At 39.0% G+C, this 26,826-nt stretch overlaps 1 protein-coding gene across 1 annotated transcript in view; it reads left to right on the forward strand.

Annotated features, from left to right (window-relative positions):
- The window catches only part of magi2a (membrane associated guanylate kinase, WW and PDZ domain containing 2a), a 383,066-nt gene extending 361,501 nt beyond the window's left edge, over positions 1-21,565 (forward strand). The window contains exons 20-22 of the mRNA XM_059326084.1: positions 1,682-1,834; positions 8,502-8,640; positions 16,050-21,565. Coding sequence (XP_059182067.1) covers positions 1,682-1,834; positions 8,502-8,640; positions 16,050-16,771 — 1,014 coding nt within the window. The 3' untranslated portion in view covers positions 16,772-21,565. The remainder of the gene's footprint in view (positions 1-1,681; positions 1,835-8,501; positions 8,641-16,049) is intronic.
- Positions 21,566-26,826: the final 5,261 nt, after the last annotated feature.

The raw sequence follows: 26,826 nt of genomic DNA on the forward strand, positions 1-26,826 counted from the left end.
AGGAGATAAGGATCCTTTAAAGCTGCATTAACCTTCTGAACCCCGAGCAGTTTGCTTGCTCCTGTCACATTTTACTCTCTTTCTGCTGCATTATATATAAATCCTGCACCTCTGTGGAAACAGCACAATCATGGCTAGAAGAGGGGAGAACTCAAGGAACTCTCGGTGCAGTTTAACACAGTTACGATGCCATAAATCATGAAAACACAAGCTGAAATTCATTGGTAATTTATTTCACATACAAGGAAATATATGGAATCTATATATGGAATCTTTTTTCCCCAACTAACCACAACTGTTACCAATATTGGGTTGAAATAAAAGAAGCACATTTACTCAAGTATTGTACTTAAGTACAATTCTGAGGTACTTTACTTGAGTATTTCCATTTTATGTAACTTTATACTTCTGCTTCACTACATTTTGAGGCAAATATTGTACTTTTTAGTTACTTTTCAGGTGGAGATTTAACATAAAAACATGAGAGAATTAAAGAAAACATTTTTTTTACCTCATAACATATAATATATTTAGTATATGGTATTTTAAGTAGTTAAAATGAGCCCTACCTTGAGAAAATAAAATGCATCAATGCATCAATAATAATAATAATGAACCAATAATATATTTAGAATATAAATTCTGCATAACAAGTACTTTTACTTTTGATACTTTAATTACATTTTGATGCTGATACTTTTGTGCTTTGACTTCAATAAGTTTTGAATGCAGGACTTTTACTTGTAGTTGAGTAATTTCACAGTGTGGTAACAGTTCCTTTACTTAAGTAAAAGATCTGAATACTTTTTCCACCACTGCTCCATGTGCAATATACATTTTACAGCCTCTACTTACAACCCCTCTTGTCCTCTCCTCTTTGCTCTGTGTAAAGACACATACACTACACTTCCATCTTCTGACCAAAGTACGGTACTGCAGCTTTGTTTATTCACTCTAAACCAGTTGATGGAAACGCCCCTAATTTAAAAAAGAAACACTGTTTTGTAATTTAACACCTTCTTACACCATCTGGGTGCAGTTTATTTGGGTGAAAATTTAAATGAGACATGTAGAATAAAGTGATTTTTATAAAATGTCACAATTTTAAGCTTACATTTGGCCATTTTTTCCTGACGGACGCATTTGTCACAGTTGATTTGTTCTGCTCTGCTCTGTCTTGTTACTTATTGTTTGACATTTATACCGGTAAATCTGTGATAAGCTGATTAAATTGGCCTGCAGATGTGTCGCTTGGCATCTGCTCTTTCTGTTTTTTTACTGCAGACTACCCCCTTATTACTTTAGTGTACATACTGTGTATGTATTTACCTCAAATTAGTCTACTTAATGTGTTTTAAACACCTTCAAATATACTCTAATTCTATTTTTGAATGCATTTTATTCATAGATTTCTTTCTTAAAGCTGATACAGGCTGCCTCCATACAGTATATTGTAAATATACTTTATAAGAGAGCTCCCTTGTTTACCTTTATGCATTATATATAATAAAATAAAGAGCACATATATGATATAATATGATTCTAGGTTTTGTTTACTTTGCACTTGCTCCATTCAGTTATTTTTCTCTGCTGAGTCCTGAGACTTCTTTCTGCTGTAATGGCCCCATTTTCTCCTCTGATAGCATCGACTCTAATCATATCTGATCTCTGCTTGTCTCAGCTTTCACAGGACTTCGACTTCTTCACCGTGGAGCTGGAGAAAAGTGTGAAAGGCTTCGGCTTCAGCATCCGCGGAGGGCGGGAGTACAAGATGGACCTGTTTGTCCTCCGGCTGGCAGAGGACGGACCGGCCATCCGCAACGGGAGGATGAGGGTAGGTTTGATGATGTCATTTCCTTTAAGAAAGCCACTACACCCCATTTCAAGGTTAAGCTGCTTTCTATCTCCTTGGATTACATGGCAGAAGCTCACTGTAATTGTCTGATGTTATCAAAACTTGCAACAGCAACTTTTTCAGAGCCGGTTAAGAAATAATCTGTCACAATAACTGGGCGACGGTTTGTCCTTTTTGAGTTTTTAAGAAGTTTGTCTCCTCCCAACTTCTGAAAAAATCTCTCCTTTGCATTTAGTAACAGATAATATTCAGAAAGATAAAGATAGATAAAGCATTTAAGTGGGGCAACTTAAATTATACTGTTTGCATAGCTGCACAATTCCCCCTCCAGCTACAGCTGCTACTGTACTATTCGGTCAGAGAAAGCACACACACATTTCCTGCATCTATAAAGATGTAATAAAAACTAAGAGGGAAATTAAAATAAAGCCGTTGAATCCACTTTTCCAACTCCACCACTGCTGTAAAGAGACACAAAACAACCACAGAGAGACTCAAAACAACCACAGAGACTCAAAACAACCACAAAGAGACATAAAACAACCACAAATAGACACAAAACAACCACAAAGAGACTCAAAACAACCACAAAGAGACACAAAACAACCACAAAGAGACACAACATTTCCACAGAGACACAAAATTACCAAAAAGACACACAAAAGTACCAAAAAGACACACAATATTACCAAAAAGAGACACAAAATTACCACAAAAAGACACAAAATGACACAAAATAACCACAAAGAGACACAAAACAACCACAAAGAGACACAACATGACCCTAAAAAGATACAAAACAATCACAAAGAGACACAAAACAACAACAAAAAGACACAAAACAACCACAAAGAGACAGAAACCAACAACAAAAAGACACAAAACAACCACAGAGACACACACAACAACCAAAAGAAGACACAACACAACCACAAAGAGGCACACAATTACCACTAAGAGACTCAAAACAACCACAAAGAGGCACAAACTTACAACAGAGAGACACAAAACAACCATAAGTGCCACAAAAAAATCACAAAAAGACACAAAATTACCAGAAAGTGACACAAAATTACTAGGAAAAAAACAAAGAAAGGAGGAGAATTGAAATAAAGCGTTTGACTCCTTTTGACTCCACTCTTCCACCGCGGCTATAAATTGCACCTCATTTACTCTGTGTGCTTTGCTGCTATAGCTACATAAATTGCAACTTCCTCTGTAGCTTTTCTCTGTTTGCCAATGTGTTTAATCCTGCAGCCAGCACACCTTTGTGGCTCTCCTACTCACTCTCTGTCTTGCATGTTCTCCAATCTTTATGTCTGGAGCTGATAGCATCAGTCGGCTTTACATTCTTTATATGTAATGAACCTGTCAAACATAATGTGCACAAAATGCCCCCGGGGGAGGAATTACTTTCCCTCCTCGTTGCTGTAGCTGACGGATGCAGATGCAGGTAGACGAGGAGGAGAGAATCCCTCTTGAGCTCCACTTAAAGTCAGAATACAAGCTGCTGTGCAGTCTGGTCAGTGGTGGGAGAAGTATCTGGTATTATGGATCCTTTATTTTAGTATTTACTGACTTAAAAGTACTGATAGTTCAGACAGTTATAGGTATTTTAGTCCAGTGGTTCCCAACAACAGGGTCAGGTTTCCGATGGATTACTGAACAGGACTACCTGGAACAGACTACAAAGAGAAACAAAAGTATTCCAAAGAGACAACAAAAGACCACAAAGAGACAAATGTCTACAAAGAGATACAAAAACAAGACATTGAGAGACAAACGACTACAAAGACAACTAAAGTAACCAGAAAGAGAGCAACACAAACAACATGGAGAGACACAAAATTACTACTTTCAGACACAAACAACTACAAAGATACATACAATTACCAGAAAAGACACAACATTACCACAAAGAGACACAAGACAACCACAACGAGAAACAAGACTACAACAATGACACACAAACAACCACAAAGAGACACAAAATTACCACAAAGAGACACAAAACAGCCACAAAGAGACACAAAGTTACCACCAAAAGACACAATACACCCCCAAAGAGCAAAAAAATGACCACAAAGAGACACAAAACAACCCCAAAAGTCACAAAACAACCACAAAGAGACAAAACATTACCCCAGACACACAAAACAAACACAAAGAGATACAAAACAGCCACAAAGAGACACAAATTTACCACAAAAAGACACAAAATGACCAGATGACATCACTTCTTTCTAACTCCACTTTTCACTTGAGGCAGTTTTGTATTTTATTAGCTTTTTGTAGGTTTCTTGTAAAATCTCAATCTGAAAAGTAACTTGCAACTAAAGCTGTCAAATAAACTCAATGGAGTAAAAATATTTCTAGAGCCATAAAGTGGCAAAAAATACTCAACTAACACAGCAGTCACTTTCCTCCTCTGAGTCTGATCGGTTTGAATGAAGCGACAGACAGTAAGACTGCCGTCGGCACATTTGAAATCAACTCGACACTGTGAGCTGCTGAGTCGATTTCCAACAACACAAATAGAGAGAACACTTTGTCTGTCTTCCTACGATCCCTGATCCATACTGCCGGATGCAGAGAGGAATCAGTCCACATTTAACTTAAGTAAATGTGAGAAAATTGGTTGGAAAGCCTCTGACATGCCTGTCACTTTGGATCTTGGCGGTGCTTTGACACCTTTTAAGGTGCAGCAACCAAAAGCTCCGTTTGCAGCGTGACTCCCTGCAGCCACTTTGACATTTGGAGTTTAATCCAAGTCATTTCTCCTCAGCGGGCACTTTGTTACATCTTTAAGAAGGAAATAATGATCTACTTCGACCCGACTAGTCACCGACTCATCAGTGAGGAGCGCTAACTAATTCCAACAAGCTTTTTTAGGTCCAAGTGGCAGCGCTGGAGGCTTTTAAGAAAATTGTATGAAGTGATTGGTTATTATGGGTAATCATTCACCTCATTTAATTACCTCTCTGAGCTCTAAACCTTCAATAAAAGAGCGAGTTGTGCGTGGGCGACAGAAGCTGCTTCATTTCCGCTGCTTCTCTTCTCCGCATTCACGTGCCGTCCATTCAACTCCAGCTCCCTCTTTATTAAAGATGAAAATGGAGATCACTCTCCTCTGCTGTTAGGAGGTGAGGATTAATGATGGAGCCGTCTTGCCTCCCACCTCTCTTCAGACCACTGTAATGACACCTAATGACTCCCCCTCTCTTGACTCTAGTCCGCTCCTGACTTTCAAATTACCCCGGCCATTACCGGAGGACTTCTCCATTTGTTAGCGTAATTGGCCGACGTGTTTGGTCCTGTTCCCCGTGAATCCTCCCCATTAGTCAACCCCGGAGCCCAGACTTGAAGGGCTGAGAGTCTTGATGGACGTTTGACCCGTCCACATGGTTACAGGAAGGAGAGAAAGCCCAGTTAAAATTCACATTAGCTAACACCTGGGCCTCACCGGGGGACTTTTACATTTGTAACTTTTCAATAATTTTGGCTGTGTTAATGCATATGGCATGGATTTTGTCAAATACATGCTATTTTGTGTTATTGCTACTGTATTATGGGGGTCTGCAGTCTTTAATGCAATGCATCAAAATAAATGTTGTTGCATTCATTTTATATATATATATTTAAAAAATTCCAGAAACACTATTTAAGAAAAAACATTAAGTTTGCAGAAAATAATTTTCATTTTTGTGTTAAATTTTGTAAACAGACATTCTCAGCATTTAAAGAGTTAAAATTCAGGCATGTTTTTTATTTTTATTTTTTTTATTTATTATTTATAAAAAAAAATTTAATTTAATTTTTTTTTAAATTTTTTATATAAATGCATGCAAAAATCATTGAGAGTATGGAAAAAGAAGAATAAGGATAAAAATGAAAATAATTACATTTTTGTGTTTTTATTTTTTAATCAAAATAATCAAAAACTGGCATTTAAAGGTTTAAAATTCTGGGGGGAAAAAGAATGAAATATCTAGAAATAAATCAGTGAAAATGGTAGAATAATATTAATTGTTGTATATGGAAAATTTAAAAATTGAAATAAAATTATAATAATATTAGAAATAATAATAATGTAATTTTTGTGTTTTTATTTTTTTAATCAAAAGAAGCAGTGGCATTTTGTAAACATTTAAAGGGTGAAAATGTATGAATATTTGCTATTATTTTCCTTTTTCACAGATTAAAAAAAACCTTTAAGTGTTTACAAATTGCCACTGTTCTAATAAAAAAAAAGGAAAAACACAAAAGTTTAATAATTTTGGTGTAGGTTAAAACATTTAACCTGGTAAAAGTAGAATATAATATGAATATATCAGTTTGCGGCAGTAGACACGTTTGTCCTCTCAGGACATTATTTAAAGTGAGACAGGAGGACGAGTTGAGCTGCTACAGTGTTAAACGGACGGTTATTGGTATTCATCACGGTGTCCTAACATGCTTCACAGCAGCAGCCCCATGAGGAGGATCCGCCATAATGCCATCCAAATTTCATGTGGAAATTAGTGCCAGAATGAGTTCTAACTGACACCGGTCCACGGCTGCTAATGCTTATTAACTCACACAGAGGCTCATGGGATTATAGATCCACAGTGATCTTCATAAATCTCTCATTCATTATTAAAACAGCTTGTTAATATTCAATTTTATATGTCGTGTGCTCATTTGCCATCCGTCCACATCACAACTGACTCAATCATAGCATGTATGCACACATTCATTAACCTGCTCATCTTATTTTTGACCAGTCGCTTCATGCATAATAATGCATCTAATGTATTTTTAATTTACTGTTTCTATTAATTATTCCTGCAGTTCACACTTTCCAGGAATTTTTAAAGTCTATATTTAAAGGATATTAGCAAGCTTCATTATTTAAATTGTAAATTGCACAGAATATTTTAATCTTCATAATGTTCCAGATGTGAAATGGTGCAGGGCACATTAGCCTGTTCAATTTGGTTTGTCCCCGTGCTTCACAGTGTCTGGTCAAAGAGCTTTAATGATACTCTAAAAATCTTTACACGCAGCTCCGGTCCTGAGCCAGTGCTCGCTGTACTCGGCTGCTCGCAAGTCACACAGTTTTTATCAATGACTAAACAAAGTTTCCTAAAGTTTTTGCCAGCTTAAAGACTTCGTCTTTATGAACCTGCGAGAGACACAACATTGCCACAAAGAGACACAAAACAACCCCAAAGAGACACAAAACAACTCCAAAGAGACACAAAGAGACACAAAACAACCTCAAAGAGACACAAAACAGCCTCAAAGAGACACAAAGAGACATAAAACAACTCCAAAGAGACACAAAATAACCCAAAAGAGACCAATCACAGCACAGTGTTGTAGACAGTATTATTTTACAGTGTAGCGTTAGATTTCCTTTCTTTAGAAGACACAGAGATACTGAATGAAAGGGGGAGACATGCAGGAAAGGGTCTGGAGCTGGATTCAAACCCAGGCCCACTGCATTGCAAGGACTAAGCCTTCATGATATGTGCTCTACAATCATGGACAGTACAAAGACACCAAGAACTCAGATGTGGAAGACCTGGAAAGGCCGACCGTTCAGAGCAGAATGGACTTTTTCGGGAAGTTGGCTTAAAAAGACAGCCACTTAACGGAGTGTCTAGACCAGGGGTGGGCAATTAATTTTCCCATGGAGCCACATGAGATACTGCCAAGGCTGTGGAAGGCCGGACCAATACTCATATACTAACTTAAATCTGCTCCATGTTAATGTCTTCACTTTACAGAATGCAGTAAATGAAATGTTTTTGAGCTACTAGTAAGAATACATGTAATGAAAAGTATGTTGATGTGGAGTAAGGCAAATATAGCAGTAAAATCTCCAATCATTATCTCACTTTTCCATTTATTTTAAACACAGCATACATTCAAACCACAAAAACAATATAGAGCATGTATGTTAAGTAGGAAACCAGCAATTTATTAACTTTATGTAAAAAAAAAAAGAAACAAGTGTTTTTGACAAGGTAACATTTCTGGAACGCATTTCTGTGCAGGTGAGTATGCTCGTGCACACATATGTAAATCTCCTTCAAAATAAAAGCACTGGATGTGGACCACAGGCTGCCTAATGCCCAGGTCTTGTCTAGACAAAGGGTGAATGCAGGTGGTGCAGCACAGGCAATATTGGAAAAATGTGTTTTTTGAACATTAAAGCTATGGTCTCAAACTCAAATTACCTGGGGGCTGCTGGAGGCAGTATCGAAATGACCAAAAAAAGACACAAAATGAAAAAAAAAAAACTAAATTACTTAAAGAAGACACAAAATTATTTTTAAAAAGACACAAAATTATTTTAAAAAGACACACAATTACTTAAAAAAGACATAAAATTATTAAAAAAGACACAAAATTATTTTAAAAAGACACAAAATTACCAAACTTTCATATCAAAGTGGGGGCCACAAAATATCGTCCCGAGGGCCACAATTAACCCGTGGGCCCAGTGTTTGAGACCCCTGCATTAAAGCATGTAAAAATGCCTAAGTGTGAACCTTAAATGAGCATAATAATACGTCCCCTTTAATCCCCTGCACATTTTCCCCCTGACAGATATTTATAACTTATTTTATTTCCTGCCCCACACTTTTTTGACATCCAGGTTGGGGACCAAATTATTGAGATCAATGGAGAGAGCACCCGGGACATGACCCACGCCAGGGCCATCGAGCTGATCAAGTCTGGAGGCAGGCGAGTCCGTCTTCTTCTAAAGAGGGGTACGGGGCAGGTCCCAGAGTACGGTAAGTATCAGAAGGACAGCTGTCTTTGTCTGCAGGATCATTTCTTACCTCTCTTTTAACTCACAGACTGTACTTTCTTCACTGTCTTAATATCACTTTAACTCTTAACTTGATCTAGCATGCGTCTATTTTCATGTTATATCTTCTCTTAAACTCTTGTATTTCTCTGTATTTCACTATGCTGTTAAAAGACTAATCATTTGTCTTTTCTATCTCAACTAACACTAGTTTATCTTCTGTCCATTTCAGTGACCTATCACTAATTGATTGGTCTAGGTTGTTACTTCCCCTTCTATAGGAATGGTATCTTCCAGTCTCTCCATGTGCATGAAAAGTGACAAGCATGGCTCCCCCTATTTCTTCCTAATGGGCCACTCTAAAGACACGGTTTGTGACCATACGAATGCTTTTCTCTTCACGTAACCCTGGCTTTCTGTGCTGTGGTTTTGTGTGTTGTTGTGTTGTAACCGCCTGTTCAATATGCACTTAGACACACATCAAAACAGCTTGTTTTATAAGCTTGGACACACCATATGGTTACCGCATTTCTACCATTAAAACCGGGGTTGCTGTTGCGTTATTCTACCATTAAAACCGGGAAAGCCGATATGTTGTTTTGTAGTATTTGTAGTTTTTTCCACCTATTTTCGGTCTCTTGACCAATGAAATGCATCAGAATGCATGTGGGAGTGTCGCAATGCAACAAGTTGATTTTTTTAAAAACTTTATTGAAGGTTTGGACAAATAAACTCAAGTTCTCATGAAAGCCACAAGTATAACCTCTCAAATACTTTTTGAATTTCATTTCTATCTGCTACAGAGGCTGAAAAATGTATTATTTAGTAGAAGCGTTGATACAAATGTTGAATTTCGAGAAAAACTTCAGGTTTTAGGGGTTTATTTTAAACTCGCCCAAAGGTTTTACAGTCATTTTTTCCAGGCGTTTTAGGCCTAAATGGGTTAAAGGGATAGTTTGGAAGTATACGGTACTTATCCAAAGTCAGTGTATGGGAGTATCTACAGTGGATGGCGGTTGGCCCACCCACAAAAAAGTCAGTATTGGTTAATTCGGATATATTCACAGCTTTAAATTAGCGCTTGAGAGCCCTGTTTATGATTATACTGGTTGTGTATGCTGTTACATATGTGCTCTTCAAAGCCACCAGACTCCATTGACAAAAAGGTTAATTTTACCTTGTAGAACACAGGGTGTTTCCGGTCTGCCGCAGCCTCAATCGGCTTGTCTGTATGTGTTATTGTGTGACTTTCGTGAATCTGAACTAACCCTTAAAACACCAAAGTCACACAGAACCTCAAACAAACCTACCAATCAAGCCAGCTGTAGGCCAGCAACTACAGCTCTCTGCGAGGTAAAATTACTTTTTTTGTCAATGGAGTCTGGTGGCTTTGAAGAGTTCCTCTCATATATGCTTAATCAGGACAGTCTGAAAGCAAGGTAAAGTGGTGAAAATATTCTAAATATAGTCTACAATTAGTGTAATAATGAATCTTTTATAGACAGACTACTTTTAGGTGGCTAAAATGTGTTTTAGCCCAGCCTGCTCCTCCAAACTGAACCGTGCTGACCACCATCTACTGAGGGTAACACACTCACTGTGGATAAGAAAAAAGAAAAGATATCGCTTCAAGCTGCAGGAGGTTGTAAAATTAGTCAACATAAGTCTTCTCCTGATCAACAGATAAATCAACATCCACCCACAGGCCCAAAAAAAAATAAAATATAGCAATACAAGCCTCAGTCAGCCAGAGGACATGAACGTGAAATATTTCTAAAGATTATTTACTCAGTGAAATCTGGGCGCAGCACGAAACTGAGCCTGGAAGGGGACATTTATTTCTGCGACACCGCGGGTAATAAAAGTCTGATGTGTCGCTCACTCCTGTGGCTTCAGCACCAGCGTGACGCTCACTTTTCTGCATCCTCCCTCTAGAGAGAAAGACAAATTTGGGGAATGTCGCGGCACTAAAGCCCCCAGTGATGCACATTTATCAGCGTTTTGGCCTTGGCGGCCGCCCCTCCAGCCCTTTAACACAGGAAATAGAGGGTTTTGTTGTTTCCCTTCGGTTTACGCCGGCCCTCTTCTTTAATTTCTGTGTGGAGAGCTTTTGTCATATTTGCCTTGAGGTGCTTCTCCAGCCTTGAAATATGCGCTCAGGGAGTTTGACTGTGGTCAGCCAGAAGACTCAGTCCTCCATCATTAGAGATCTGTTGAGCTCTTTTTCTCTCTCCCGGCTGCCTGAAAGCATCTTTTTTAACCCACACGTTATGTTTCTGTGTGGGCTAGATTCAGCATTTCATCATTGTAGTTTACAGGCACTTTATTTTGCATACGGGAAGGTTATGCAAATCATCCGCGGTGATTAATCTGCCTATTTAAAACATTAGCATACTAATGTTCAAAGGAGCAAGTTATTTTTTGCTTCTGTGCTTTTAAGGAATGCAAAATAAAGAACAGAATATTAAGAATATGTAAGGATGGCTTCAAAACATGGTTGTGTGTGCATGTGCATGGATATTATTGTGTGCCCGTGTGTGTTTTTGTGCCGCTATCCCGCGTTAGATCTGCAGCTCCGGGGCACAAAGGGTTGAGGGTTGAGAATTACACTTAGGAAATTAAAAACCCTCCAAAGAAAACAACATAGTAGAAGCAGTTCAAAGTGACACTACAGCAGAAATAAAGAATGGCATCCAGTAATTAATCACATGTAAGATCAGAGTCAGACACCAGGATTTAGCCTCATTCTTCATTTAGGAATAAAAGTCCTCTGTCTGTTTGATGTTAAGGGTTTTAAGTTTGTTCAGAATATCATTACCTTTAGTTCAGGGCTCTCAAACTCAGATTACCTGCGGGACGCTGGAGGCAGTATCAAAATGACCAAAAAAAGACACAAAATTACTATAAAAAGACACAAAATGACAGAAAAAACCTAAATTACTTAAAAAAGACACAAAAATGACCAAAAAAATACACAAAATGACTAAAAAACACTAAATTACTTTAAAAAGACACAAAATGACCAAAAAAAGACACAAAATGACTGAAAAACACAAAATTACAAAAAAAACCCCACAAAATTATTAGAAAAACCCACAAAATTATTAGAAAAAGACACAAAATTACCTAAAAAAGACACAAAATTACTAAAAAAGACACAAAATTACCAAAAAAAGACACGTTATTAAAAAAAAAGACACAAAATTACATTACATAACATTTCCACTTCTTCCGGTAACAACAGATAATAAACGGTCCGGTAGCAGCTGCCTTTCTTTTTGTTAACGTCGTCATAGAAACAAGTGAAACAAAGCTCCAGCTTGCGCAATAAAGGGACCTTCTACACACAACACGGTAAAGTGCCATTCATATAAAACTCACATAAAACTTTCATATCAAGGTGATGGCCGCAAAATATCGTCCCATGCTTTAGTTATTCTCTTCTTTTGTTAGACCTTCTCTTCAAGGTAAACACCCCCTCCGTGCCCTCGCTTTATACAGCAAACTTTCTATTAAAAATGTTCCTCATGCCCAAACATTAAGAGATTAAACAAGTAATGTCGCTTTCCCAGACTTCACGGAGCTTCGTCCAGGGTTTGTCTGAGTGTATTTGCCAGGTTAAATGCAGGTAATTTGCTATTTAAACATGCATTTGCATGTCCATTATTATTTAATCTTATATGAAGGCATACAATGAAGGTTAAACATGATATTAACAAGCAATTACGTGACATTATATGCATCTCAAGCAGTGTTATGGAACAAAGTAAGAGAAAATGCAACTGGGGGTGTACATAACTGTGCAATACATTACTTTTTTTTACCCCAACACCGTCCATGACTAGTACTATAGTGCTCCATTAACATGTGACAGTATGCCGTATTAAAAGTTATTAATAGGAACAAAATTATAGAGGACTTAACACACTTATCCGATACCTCCTCCTAAGTTTTTTAGGTTCTTTAAAGTGGCCATAATTTCTATTTTTATTACAACAATAGTCATGTTTCCATTCTCTTATTTTTTATCCACATTTTAAAGTTTTAAAAAGTAAAAGCTTACCGGAAAAGGCAAAATAACGGAAGAGTATTAGGGCCAGGTAGGAGAAGAAAAAACCATGAAGGGAGGAGGAAAAAATGAATTATGCACTTCGAGAAAAATGTCAAAATGACGAGAATAAAATCAACTTTTTTAGTTCGGTAAAGTAGACTGCAAGCTACGGTCCGATTTTCCTCAATACGTCTAATATATGTCTCGAAAAATTCACTTAAATTCACATTAAATTATCTGTTGGGGGATTTTAGTACTACTACAGCCTTAAATATTGTGGTTATTGCTCATTTGTATAACTTGGATGAACTGTTATGAACAATGTTCCTCTGATGACTTATTGACACGGGAGGAACAAATCTGTAAATTTTTTCCAACTTTATTGAACACAAAAAGTTGACTTTATTCTCTCCATTTCGTCTTCTTTCTCAAACTGCATAATGAAAAAAAAGTCCTCCTCTCATTATTTTTTTCTCCTACCTTGCCCAAATCCTCTTCCATACAAAATTCAGTAAAACTTCCTCAACTGGGAATTAAAAAAAAAGTTTTTAACATTCACTTGAGGAGATAATGCACAAAAAAGGATATGAAGACGCCTTTTGCTGAATAAATGTCGATGTAGTCAACATTTACCTCACATGAATGATCAGCTGTTTGTACGGAAAAACAAAAACTGCAGCCTTTACTTCTTCTTCTCTGTTTCCTGGTGGATTTCAGCCAAACAGCGCCAACTTTTGACCAAACTATGCTGCAACCAAGTTGATTAGCTCCCAACTAGTTGATGGAAATGCGGCTTAATTTGCATTTCTTTTGTGCAACAATTCAAAACTTCCCTTTTAAAATTTGCTCACAGTGACAAACCCACAGAGAATAATCACCTGACTCTGCAGTTTCTCTCTGCTCTGTGGAGCTTAGCTTGTTTCAGCTCATCATTTTTGGTTTTCCAGCCTCGCAAATTTACATTTCTGTCTTTCTCTCCACTCTCATTACGCTCTTTCTGCTGCAGCAGGCGGCTACATTCAGCTAAAAGGCTCTAAAAACCCACCATACCCTCCCAGCTCAGCACCAAACAGCAGACAGACAAAGTTAGCGGTTATCCGATGAACATAGTGGATCATTTAGCAGCTAAACAGACAGATATTTCCCCCAGGAGTCTGTGAATATTGGATATTGGAATATTGGAGTGAATAAGGAGAGTGGATATTGGATTCACATTCATCAGGTGGACACAAACATGACTCCAAATGAATGCTAATGCTGTTCCGTGTCTGCTGGATGTGTAATTAGACGAGTGTTTCACTTTTAAGTTCCCCATATGAACTTACAAGGTGATTATACGTCTGTGCTGCTTGTTTCTGCTCAACAAAAGTGACCCACACACACAAAAAATGACACAAACGAAACATGAACGAAAGAAAAATAAATAAAACGAACAAAACAGGAGTAACAGTGTCCGAAAAAGGAGTAGGTAGAAGTAAAATTAATATTTCCCTAACGCTTTCTCACATCTCCTCTATTATACATATATAAATATACATATTTAGAAATAAATTCCCAAATGTATTGACATTATTTCAACAAATTCCCAAATTGAATTACCACCAATATACAAACAACTACCCCCAATTTATTTATAACTCAAATTAAATCAAAATATATAACACCGATCTCTAGTATAATTACAGTGCAGGTAGGGCTGGGCAATAATTCAATACTATAATTTATCGTCTTTCATTGGCATCATATTGTGATTAAAACTAATATCGAGATATCATGATAAAAAAATAAATGTCTAATTTGATGCTAAAAAGCACTTGGGCTGGGCGATGACAATATATATATATATATATATATATATATATATATATATATATATATATCACCTGAACAATATAAAGTTTACTTCATTTAGAAAAATTTCAGAAGACAAAAATGGACAAAAGTTATTTCATATAGACAATTTAGTAACCGAATAACCAGAAAACATGCTTTATCATGATATATGTCGCTATTAAGATATAAAATTACTTATATATCTGGATAGAAGATTTTGGCTATATCGCCCAGCCCTCTATGCAGGGAAATACTTGTATGTTCTAAAAATTAAAAACATAAAAAAAAAATTTTGCCTCTCATATGGAGCAAGTTTCATGGTTATTACACATTTTATAACATCGATGAACTGTTCGTGCCGTTTCTCTAAAACAATGTTCCTCTGATGACTCATTGTCACCAATCTTTCCAACTTTATCGAACACAAAAAGTTGACTTCATTCTCAAACTGCATAGTGGAAAATAAAAATCCTCCTCATTACTTTTATTTTTCTCATAGACAATTTATTAAAAGAATAGCCAGAAAAAACATGCTTTATTGTGATATAGATATGAAATTACTTGTATATCAGGATAGAAGATTTTGGCCATATCGCCCAGCCCTAAGTGCAGGTAAATACTTGTTGTATGTTCTAAAAAAATTAAAAAATTAAAAAATTTGATGGATACGGGCCAAATTCTTTATTTTTTGCCTCTCATATAGAGCAAGTTTACATATTGTAGATATGGTGACTCAGCAGAAGTGTAAGCAGAGTTTTACCAGAGCTGCCAACAGGCATTAGCACAGCATGGGATAATCACGGGTTGGGATAACCCAACACACACACACACACACACACACACACACACACACACACTGTAGGTAAAAGACCCATTGTACTTAGAAACGACCAGGTTCTCTCTCCCTCTTAGTCCTGATATAATATGCTTCAGTGCTGCATGGGAGTCTTCTTATAATTGGGTCTCACGGCGCCGGTGTAGCTAGCCTAGCCTCTGCCCCCTGCCTAGCCCACTGAAAATGACTGATGGCCGAGGGACCGAGACTCATCGGTGCAGAAACAGAAGCTAACAGTCCGTGAGAGTGGAGAGTTGTGGAGGAGCGGATTCACTGCAGCTGCTACACTGGATACAGACTTCTCCCGGCTTAAGAGAGAGAGAGAGAGATACTCTGCCCCCGAGGTTTTCATTCTCGCTAAAGCACCACCCTATTGGGCACATCATCCATTTCATTAAACCTGTTTTCGATTTTCCGCCAAGGTTTTTAGATTGGCCGGGGCTTTAAAGAGAGCTACGGGAGGCAGATTGATGTTGTCTAAAAGTAGTGTTGCCCTGTGACACGTTCGGAAGTAGGTTGTAGTGCTGCTTTGATATTTACTTTAATGCTTTTAGCTTGTAGAATAGAAATGATTGCTGTGTGTTTTGATTTAGTGTGCAGTGGCATGCGTGCAAGCTCTAAAAGCAGCAGAGTGTGTGTGATTGTATTGACCGTGTGCATGTGTGTGTTCCAGATAATGCCGCCCCATGGGATGCTCGCCCTTCAGCCTCCCCAAGCCTGTCGGAAGTAGCCCCTCCCATCGACAGCCTTCCCATGTCATCGCCTTCATCTCATCTGGCCCCGGCCCCCGACCCACCTCACCTGCCGCCTCTGGACGTCCCTCGAGACCCGGCGGCACGAGACGCGAGCCGGACGGAGCGTTCGAAGAGCCCCCAGACGGCCGAGCTGCTGAATCCAGATCAGGGGAGGAGAGCGGGTACGACCGGCGGGAGCGGAAGAGCCAAGAAGGAGGGTGGCAGGTCCACCCACAAGGGGCACAGGGTCCAGCCCACTACTGAGGGGGAAGTGGGCAAGGAGGGGCAGAGCGGGGAGCCCAAACCTTCCAGGAGCACCAGAGGGAGGTCCAAGGAGAGGAATACCGGGGACAACAGAGAATCCACCGAGTCTCCCGGCAGCTCCAAGCTCCCGCACACCAACGGGAACAGCAGGGAAGACGTGGAGCGTTACGGTGGCGGGCAGCTGCACGTGGAGTCGGAGCAGAGCAAGCCGTGGCCCAGGGAACTGGAGCGGGGCCTGGGAGAGAGCCGGCCCAGCCTGCCTAATAAAAGCACCAGCAGCAGCAGCAGCAGCGCAGCAGGGAGGAAGGCCACGGTCTCTCCTGGGCCTTGGAAGATCCCTGGATCGGACAAGCTGCCGAGCACTCTGCGCACAGGCACATCCACGCTGAGCAGATAACACCGCGGCTCCACACCGACACAGTGGCCACACCTCATCTGAACTGAACCACCCCCATCCGGATGAAACCACCAATCCTCACACCTTCCTGTGCTCCTTTACCCCCCCACTCCCCAAAAAACATCCCGTTCTCCAACAGACTACAGAGTCAAAAACCAAGAGGGGGGGCAGTGTGATCTGGACCACGTGTTTTTAGAGTTTTATTTATGATACTGTACTCTAAATTATTTTGAGAAATATTTTACACCCACCACCTTAAGAAACTGGAAAATCATCCACTTTTTTAAAAAATGGAAGCAGAATGTGCGTTTAGCGTTTAGTGGCGGGGAATCATTTGGGGGGCACGAACTTTACGAAAATATATATAAAAACTAAACAAAAAACTTTCCCCAAGCAGAACTGGGGGACAAACATGCAAATACAAACAACTGACAGGAAGCAACTGTCAGCTGGGATTGGATTTTTTTTTACATACATATATATATATAAATATATATATCTTCACAATGGAGTCCGTTTTATGAAATGGAATGTTAAAAAGAGAGTTTGCCTGTTTTTGACAAGAGCGAATGGAGACAAAAAAAAAAAGAGTGACAGCAGAGATGAAATCTACTCTTCAACAGAACTTTGCCTTAACAGAGACTGTGTGGGCCTGAATCTATCTTGAATAATCTATCAGATGATTATAGACATAGATATATTATAATGAGTATGAATATGTGGGATCATTTTGTAAATAAGATCATCTTTAAGTGAACTGAACCTTAGTCGAGCCGGATGGAAAATTCTCGTCCATGCGAAGTGGACCCGAACTTTCACCACCAACACCAACTTCTCCCTCTTCTACACTCCCGTTCAGCCCTGTGATTGCAGTTTCGGGGTCCCGGCGGGGCCTGCTACGGTTGACTTCACACGATCTATTTGCGCTTGAATCATCCCGAGTTCAGCGGGGGTGTCATGTCAATCCATTTTTCTCATTTCTGTGCTTAACGAACAAAGCAATCCGCGACGGTGGTGTCCGGCCGGAGAAGGAGCTCGCGTGATACCGACCGAGGGGCAGAGTGCCTTAGACTGACAGAGAGGTTGGCTTTTAAGTCAAAAGGTTCAACTCCAGACCACTTTAGAGGGTTCGAAACAGGCTGCTATACAACATCAACTTTACAGATATAAATAATAAACTGTATTTTTTCAGATATGAGTGTGAAACAGTGAAATATATAATTTATTTCACAAGCTTGTGTATGAAAATAAGTCCTTTATCAGAGTATTGACGGTCTTTATTTGTGGTGGGTCATGATAGTTTTCATTTCTGGTTCCTTAATGAGGTCTGACACGAGGAAGATTTTCTCATGTTTCAGCAACAGAGAGCAGAGCTTTGCACACAAACCAAACTAAACTACGAAGAATCTGATATTGAGTTATCAAAGAATCAATCTCACTTGTCAAAAACCGTGCTCGCCTAACAATCTGTGACCTGAGTGAATGAATGCCCTCGATTTGAAAAATGAAACGTTTCTTATCATTTCCAGATCGGCTGAGGAGAGGTTGCACCTGTCACAGCAACTGTCAGCGGCTGAATTTTATTTTTTTTCCAGTGATTTCTGTCTCCACTGTGTGATATTAACAAGTACATGTCCATGCCAAAGCTCCCTGTAGATTAGATCCATTTTCAGCCGCAGGATTAGACTCTATGCTATGTGCTGCAGCATAAATGTGCAGGTGTACATTTTTTTATACAGCTTGTTACCTGATAATTGACAGTTTGCCAAGCCCTGCTCCTCTTAGTTACCATTGCGTTGCCAAGCTTTCCATTCTGGCACAGCAAATGTGCAGTTCTCAGTGATAAACGGTGACAGATTTACAAGTTCAAACTCATTGTAATTTCTTAAACAATGGGTCCTTGATTTCAGACAGAAGTAAACAAAAGCAGCTTCTCATTTCTACCCGGCAACTGATCATTTTGTTGGCTGAAAGGACAAAAATCACTGGCAAACTCTATTAGCTGTGGTTAGCTCGCTAATTGAGTTAATGTTTAGCTCCAATAGTTGGCGTAAAACAGTGTCTCTAGCATCTGACATTTTAATGTTTACAGCTGACTTTCTTAAAACAATAATCTTGCAAAAAACACTGGATATAAATGTCCACTTGATGGCTACATACATGATATTGTGCTAAGTACTGAGGCTTAGATACAAGTTCCAGGCTAAAAGTTAGCACCCTCACTAGTCGATCATCTAGAAATCCCAATGATCCCAGGGTATGTGTGTCCATTAATATAAACTACAACTGTAACAGTGATTGGTTGGGATTATCTTCATGGTTCAACTTGCGAAAGACCAAAGACTGATGTTTGAAATGCAAATTTAATGGTAAAAATCTGAATGTCAAAAGCCAAGAAAACTGCAAATTTAACGCTGTCTGCAGAACGAGAATCCAACAAAGAGCGGGAAAAAGCTGCTAATGTTAGCTAGCTAGTGAGTTAGCTACCTAAGCCAGACATGCTAACGGCAGTTTGTAATCAATTTCAGAGAAAATTCTGCATCAAAACATCTGTTAAATACTCTCACAAAACACATGACTCAGACTGTTGTTTGATTGTAACAAAACATCCTCCGGTAGTTTAACTTACTTGTTCATATTTTCAAACAGTAGCTAGTGAACTAGTTAGACTAGAGGACATGCTAACGGTTTGCAGCTCAGATTAGAGAAGTTAGTCACAATAAGTCTCATTTATCCAGTCATTTGATCAGTTTAAAGTTTAATTAGAAATACAAGGTAACACTGGGAGAATTATTCATATACAAATAATAATTTTCAGGGTAGAGTATTCCTTTAAAAATCCACTGGATGGCTATTGTGCTCAAATAAGGCAAAGTTACATGTCTGAGGCAGAAAGTTAGCATCCTCGCCAGATAAACTACTATAGATTGTCAGTCCTGGTATTATAAGTATGATCATACAAAAAAATTGAGACTCAGACTGTTATTCCATTGTAACATTACACCCTGTGGCAGTTTAACTTACATACTTGCTTGTGTTTTTAAACAGTAGCTAGCTAGCTAAGTGCTAACTAGTTAGCAGGACATGCTACACACGCTAAACAGTTTGCAGCTCTGATTAGAGAAGTTGAAGAAGAAGAATCACACTGTTTAAAGGAATACTTCTGCTTTAAAAATAATAATATGTAAACTTCATGAAAAAAGCTGTTTCCAAACTCTTACTAAACGTATGCAGTATAATTTAAGTCTCAGTTATCCAGTCATTTGATCAGTACTTCCAAAACGCGTGCAAAAGTTTAATTAGAAATACAAGTTAACACTGGGAGAATTATTGATGAACAAATTATTTTCAGGGTAAAGTATTCCTTTAAATATCCACTGGATGGCTTAAGCTACATGTCCGAGGCAGAAAGTTAGCATCCTCACCAGTTGATAAACTACTATAGATTGTCAGTCCTGGTATTATAAGCATGATCATACAAAAAAACATTACACTCAGACTGTTATTTCATTGTAACGTTACACCCTGTGGCAGTTTAACTTACTTGTTTGTATTTTCAAACAGTATCTAGTGCTAACTAGCAAGCAGGACATCATAACGGTTGCAACTTCCATTAGAGCAGGTAATCACACAGTTGAATCTTTTCATTACACTCTAGTTTCTGTAATTTTGGTTTAGGAAATGCTTATAATCATTTAAAATTGGTTTACACTTTAAATGCTCAGGCTGAGCCACATGCTCACTGCTTCAAAAGGGGTAGAAATCTAAGGCTTGACAGGTCTGAAGGGCCAAGTTACAGTGACTGAGCTGTGATTGAACACTCAATGTTTGGAGCAGGGGTTTTTAAGCAAACTGTCAATTTTGAGATCAACAAATCTCTTCACAGCATCCTTACTCTTTCTGCAGATGTGAAAACTCTGAGTGGCAATTTTTCCTCTGAATGAGCAGACATTAACTGGGAGTCCAGAACAAAAGTTCTCTCTCCTTCCTCTGCTGAGGGAAGTGCAAACAGTGTTTAAAGAATAAAAGAGCAAAGGGAGACAAGTCATTATGTATGCCATTGTGATCCGTAATTACACCAGAAGTAAGTGGACTGACTTTAAAGCACAATCTCTCACAGAGGGTTTGGGGATTATTATGTTGGAGAAAATCAACAGCCAGGCACGAACGTCTCAGACTTTCAATCACTTGTAGATGGTGTGCAGGGCCGAAATCACACAAAAAAAAGTCCCAAAACTAAATTTTACACAGAATAAAGGTTGCAAAAGCTGCCTATACATACTGTATCATCATGCATCATTTGTCCAGACTTTGTTTTCTGTTTGCAGCGGAAACAAAAAATTGTGCGTATTTTTGCTCAACTTTTGCACAACTCACTGCTTTCCACATTTGAGCTGTCTCCATCGAGCCAAATTGTAAGTAGTTTGCTACGGAAAGCAAAAAGAACAAAAAAAAGAACAAAAGACATCCAGAGGTGTAAAGAAGAAGAAGAAGAAGAAGAAGAAAAGGTGTGTGTGTGTTGAAATAACAGCACACGCTACACCCTGAACTTCCACCCAAGCGGCTCAGTATCACTGTGTAGTGTTATAGCAGTGTATAGACCCTGAACAAATATCTCTATAAATATGACTCCGTGTACTATTGATGGTCACAAAGACTGTAAGTGGAGCAACTATTTTTATGAAATGCAACACTATGGATATATTAACTTTTGCAAAAATCTTGTTTACCTGTATGATATTCTGAAAACGCTGTCAAAATAAAAGAAAATCTTGACACAACATGAAAGATTTATTTGGGACATGCTGCTGTGTGATTTATTTATATAGTTTTTATTCAAGGATACACCCTATATAGTGTTTGTGTTGGTAATGCCCCTGTTTAGAATTTATAAGTAGTATGTTTACTGGTTTATAATGCACTATAACGTAGTTGTAAACTTGACTGGGAGAGATTTTCCAACCATTTTTGCAGATTAAGTGGTACTCCTTGTTTAAAATTGGTGGAATGCCCCTTTAGTCTACCTACAAGATCTCTTTCAGTTGAATCTCTTGGGCTTCATTGACATAAGGCGTTTTTCCACTGAGTACTTTTTAATACTTTTTGCAAAGCGCCTACTAATTAGTTCCCCTCTGCCTCTGTTACCATACAGGCACTTTTGTAGCAGCTAACCAACGGAGTTTGAATGTGACAACAGACCGACACGGCAAGCAGTGTTGCCAAATTAGCTACTTTGTCGCTATATTTAGCGACTTTTCAAACCCCTCTATCGACTCTTTTTTTATTTTTAAAGTGACTAGCAACAAATCTAGCGACTTTTTCTGGTGTTATTGGAGAATTTTGGAGACTCGCTCCTACTCTTCTTAACGAGTAGCAGGCACCATCCCAAAGCACTCACAAGCGGCCCAGTCCTCCCACAGCAGTCTCTCCCAGCTGCAGTCAGAGGAGATGTTAGCCCCTCAGCGGCAAGTCTGCAAATGAATCACGCATGCGCAAAATTGCTGCTTCAACTGTATCCAATCAGCGGCGACTAGTCATGAGCCGCTCAGAAAGTACCTACCCGAGGCAGGTACTTTCTGAGTCGCAAACCCGTGAAGTTGGGCAGATCCTCTCTCTATGTATAGTTTGCTTTGTTTTCAAACAAAACTTCAATAAACGTAATAATTGAAGGGATAACGTATGGCAAGCTTGATGTTATTTTGCAATATTGACCAGTTTGCTATAAAGTATTTGACTTGCACTGCCACTTACTAAAAACATTCATAATTTGGTACAAAATATTGACTTAGAAAAGGATTTTATTGTTTTATTTAGAATACATGATCCAGTCCATTCGAACTGTTTGTTATTGATAGAAACTGTACGTTATTCAGAAATAACACACTGTAGAATGCTGTGATTGACCAATCAGAATTGAGTATTCAGCAAAGCCATGAAATTAGAAATTATAAACCACGAACCATTACATTTCATATTCATATACCTATTTTAAATGGTAACAGCAACACTTACATTTACTATATTATTTATATAGAAAGAAATAGGCTGCTTATATCTGCTTACAATCACATTATAGTGTGTAATAAACCATTTGTTGTTTATATACTACTTATAAAGGCTAGAAAGACAGGGGGTTTGAATAAAGTGTTGCAAGTACTTGTGTGTTTTTGTGAGCAAATATACAAAAGTTGTTTAAAAAAAAACCCATCTTCCTACCTGTTTAAATGTTTGAACTATTGCAGTGTCACACTTTGGCCACATGGGGGCGTCTGGTTGGCCAGGTAAACTACAGCAGGTAATACTTAGAAAAGAGAAAGAACTGGCCCTGATGGTTTGATTAGCCTGCAGAGATATTGGTCTTAAATCTGCAGAATATTGATTGTTTCCTGTCAACCTTGTGCAGGTTGAATAGAAAATCTTCAAACAGTTTCATGCCGTTTGTGCATGTTCTCCATATGTCCACTAGAGGTCAGTGCAGACCAGGCAGACAATTTTATGCTGCTTGGTTTCATAATTCTTGAACTTACATAAAGTTATTAAGCAGACTTTTCCCCATGCAAAATGCTTGCAAAAGGATTTTATCATCCAATGTGATGCTGTGGATATTACATCATATTTTAATGCATAAATATTCAATTACGACTGTCTGAACAATAATAATAATCATCTTAAAACCTCTTCAGCAGCTTTTGAATATCAAAAGACAATAGTGTGTACACTTCCTTCAGTTGATGTTGTGGTTTTCACACATACAATCTGTTGCAAAACACAAGAAAAACACATTAAATACATATTGCAATTAGTGTCATGACAGGATTTGACATTTCTGCAAATCTTTGACTTGAGTGCTTCTGTTTTGACTTACATCTTCTGCACAAAATGGCAAAAAGTGCTTTTATTTCATCATAGCACTAAAAAAAAGGTGTCTACATGCTGTATTTATACCGAGGTCTGTGCATCAAACAGACATAAAAGAAGCCCAGGGTGAGAGATGAGGCACTGCTGGAGTGGGAGAACGAGCTCTCCTGCAGAGGCAGTGCTGGTCGGGGCCGCCTGCTGCCAGCTGGAAGCTGCTGGCTGCTGCCTGTACTCTCCACAGGGGCGAATCAATCCAGAGCTGTACTCACGTCTCCACCGGGAGAAAGACAAGCTCACAGCACAGGCCTTAACAGACTGCTCTGCTCAGTCTGAAGAGACACTGAGGACGTTAGAGTTGAAGAACAACCTCCGACGTGTTTATCAAATGGCACTCGGAGGAAATAACTCAAACAGTATACATTGTCAGGCTCAAAACATCAGATGCATCAGAGTGCACAGCAGCTTTATGAGTTGAAACTGTTCATCAGAGCTGCACAAATGGCTGTTTACCCATATGGCTCACATCCCTGCACACACACACACACACACCTCAATTTAATTGACAGCAGACATGACTCAGATTTTCACAGCAGCGTTTGATGGATTGCTTTACCTCCTCCGCTGACGTCTCTGGTGTCCCCCTTCATCCGGTATAGCATCTCATCAACATTAAACATATTGAGAGGAGAATAACTGCAGTGCAGAGATAACACCAATTACAATGAGTTTCATCCTTCAAGGAAAAAGTCTTTAACAGCACCCGCAGTGATCAAGGGTTTCAATATCCGTGTCTCGAATTGCTTCACCTTAGCCCGGAGCAACGTTCCTCTGAGGCTCTGAGGTGAGCCAGGAATTGTTTCGCTGCATAAAAAGCAGATTCCTTTGTTATCTCTGTGTCACCTCATGTGCAGAGCTTCACGTAGGAAGCCAGAGAAAGAATGTACAACACAGGAGAGGCCTATTACCTCAGCATTAGTTGTTATAGTAGTTATTTTCTGAGAGTTGCAGGAAAAGTGATCAACTCTTTTGCAAGATTATAATATAAAAAGAGAATGGCAGATTTGCAGCAAGATGCACAAAGTAACTGAATCAGTCACAATAAGGGCGTTTCCACGATCGCCCAATACCCGGAATGAGGTGGGTCTCACTCGCCGAAACGCCCCTAATTTGAATATGAGCCATCCTGAGCGGTCTTTTGATGGGACTTTTTTTGGCCCTGTCAAAAAGCAGGGCCGTTTTTCTCCCCTGAAAAAAGCCTGGTTGCTGATTGGATAAAACGCTAAGCAGGATGTGACGTAGTACTCAGCGCCACAACAACACACGCAGTTTGTAAAAGCCGGCGAAGCAGTGTTGCCAACTCAGCAACTTGGTGCTATATTTAGCATCTTTTAAGACGCGACTAGCGACAAATCCAAAAACTTTATCTGGTGTTACTTGAGACTCATTCTTACAGTAAGAACGAGTCGAAGCGGCACAGTCCTCCTGCAGCAGTCTCTCCCAGCTGCAGAGCCGGAGGGGATGTTAACCCCTTGGCGTCCAGTCTGCAAATTGCTAATAGGCTAACAGTTAGCTCTGTAGCAGAACAGTGTGTATGTGCTGCTGCTGCAAGAGGTGTTCACTTAGCGATCTCTGTTTGTTTACAACAAGCACCGGACACTCTGTGCACAGTTAGCGATGCCGGTTAATTCATGATCACAATGCTTATGATCAGCAGAGATCCTGTGCATAATTAGCCATGCTGCTTTGTTTATGATCAGCTGCTGACGTTGTGCACAGTTAGCGACAGCGTCAACAGTTGAGTCTCCGTGTTTAATCTGTCGCATATGTGATCACGGATCACAGGCGAAAATGTCGAAAACCATACGTCACCTCCGGAGTCTCGTAAATCCCTCTGGGTCAGTCACAATAATTTAGCTGTTGCCTGAGAGTCTTGTCCTTGGATATTCGACTATCAGGATAGTGGTTATCCTGATAGACACATAGCCAAGGAATGTTCATTTAGCTTTTGTCCAAATAGATCTTAAACAACAGGTACATTAAACTGCCTTTACTGTACTGTAAGTACATCCAACAGGTACCTCAAGAAGCATTTTTCAAGATGAATGAACTCATCATTTACACCCATAACTGCAGTTTTAAACTCATTATTAACAATGTAAAACCTTAAGGTTTAGCCACCAAAACCACTAGCCTAAAGTTAGGGGAAAAGAACATATTAAGGTTAAAAAAAACTTGACTTCCAGATATTAAATTCATCAACAGGACGCAAATAGTTGAAAAACAGAGTGTGGCCCATGCAGCACCTCTCTGAAACAGGACAGGCTCTAGAAACTCAAACTTTAACCCAGTTAAAATGTATAACAGCAGCACTTTCTGTTATTATATGATTCATGGTGTTTCAGCCATGACTTTCTATGCTAAACATGCTGCAATCTGCACATAAAAATAGAAAAACTAAACTAGATCTTGGTTGGGTGGTTACAAATGTTGCACAACAAGGACTGTAGCTGCAGAAACGGCTGAGTTGCATGCAACCAGTTCTCACAATCATGTCATTCTGCATTCTGCGTTACTCTCACAGCTGAATAGAGATTAATTTGGTCAATTATGGTTATAGCACAGCTGTAGCTTAAAGCAAACTCTGTGCCCTTCAGCTAAGTGCCATGAAACTATGACTGTGAGTCATAATCAAAGCTGTAAGATGGGGAGTAATGGCACCAACTGGAGTTTAAAGTGGCCTCCAGGCAACAGGCTGGATGTAATAACCGATAGGATGGCGTTTGATGCACGGCACTTGATATCTTTAATTATACATCACTGTTCTGCTACTAGGGCTACAGAATGATCTGCCTTGCATGTGTTTATGTGGGATTCAATAGAAACGACAGGTCCTGACACGATGTTTTAGCTGCAGAATTAACAATGGGTTCAGTTTTAGAGCAATCAATATATCCTTTTATTCCAGGAGATAAGTCATGTCCTGCTTCAAACTCAGAGGCACTTGAAGTTTATCACAGAGTTGAGTGAACATGGATAATGTTTCTGTTTGGGGTTTATCAAATTAATTTGGTTTTATTGCCAGCTTTATGCTCTTTTAGAGAAAAAGGGTCAAACTGGGCCATGCCAGGCCACAATATATTTTGAATTAGATTATCCAGAGGCTGCAATCACTTTCTTCGATGTACAAATTGAAAGTA

Source organism: Centropristis striata, chromosome 22 (assembly GCF_030273125.1).
Source record: "Centropristis striata isolate RG_2023a ecotype Rhode Island chromosome 22, C.striata_1.0, whole genome shotgun sequence".
NCBI lineage: Eukaryota > Metazoa > Chordata > Actinopteri > Perciformes > Serranidae > Centropristis > Centropristis striata.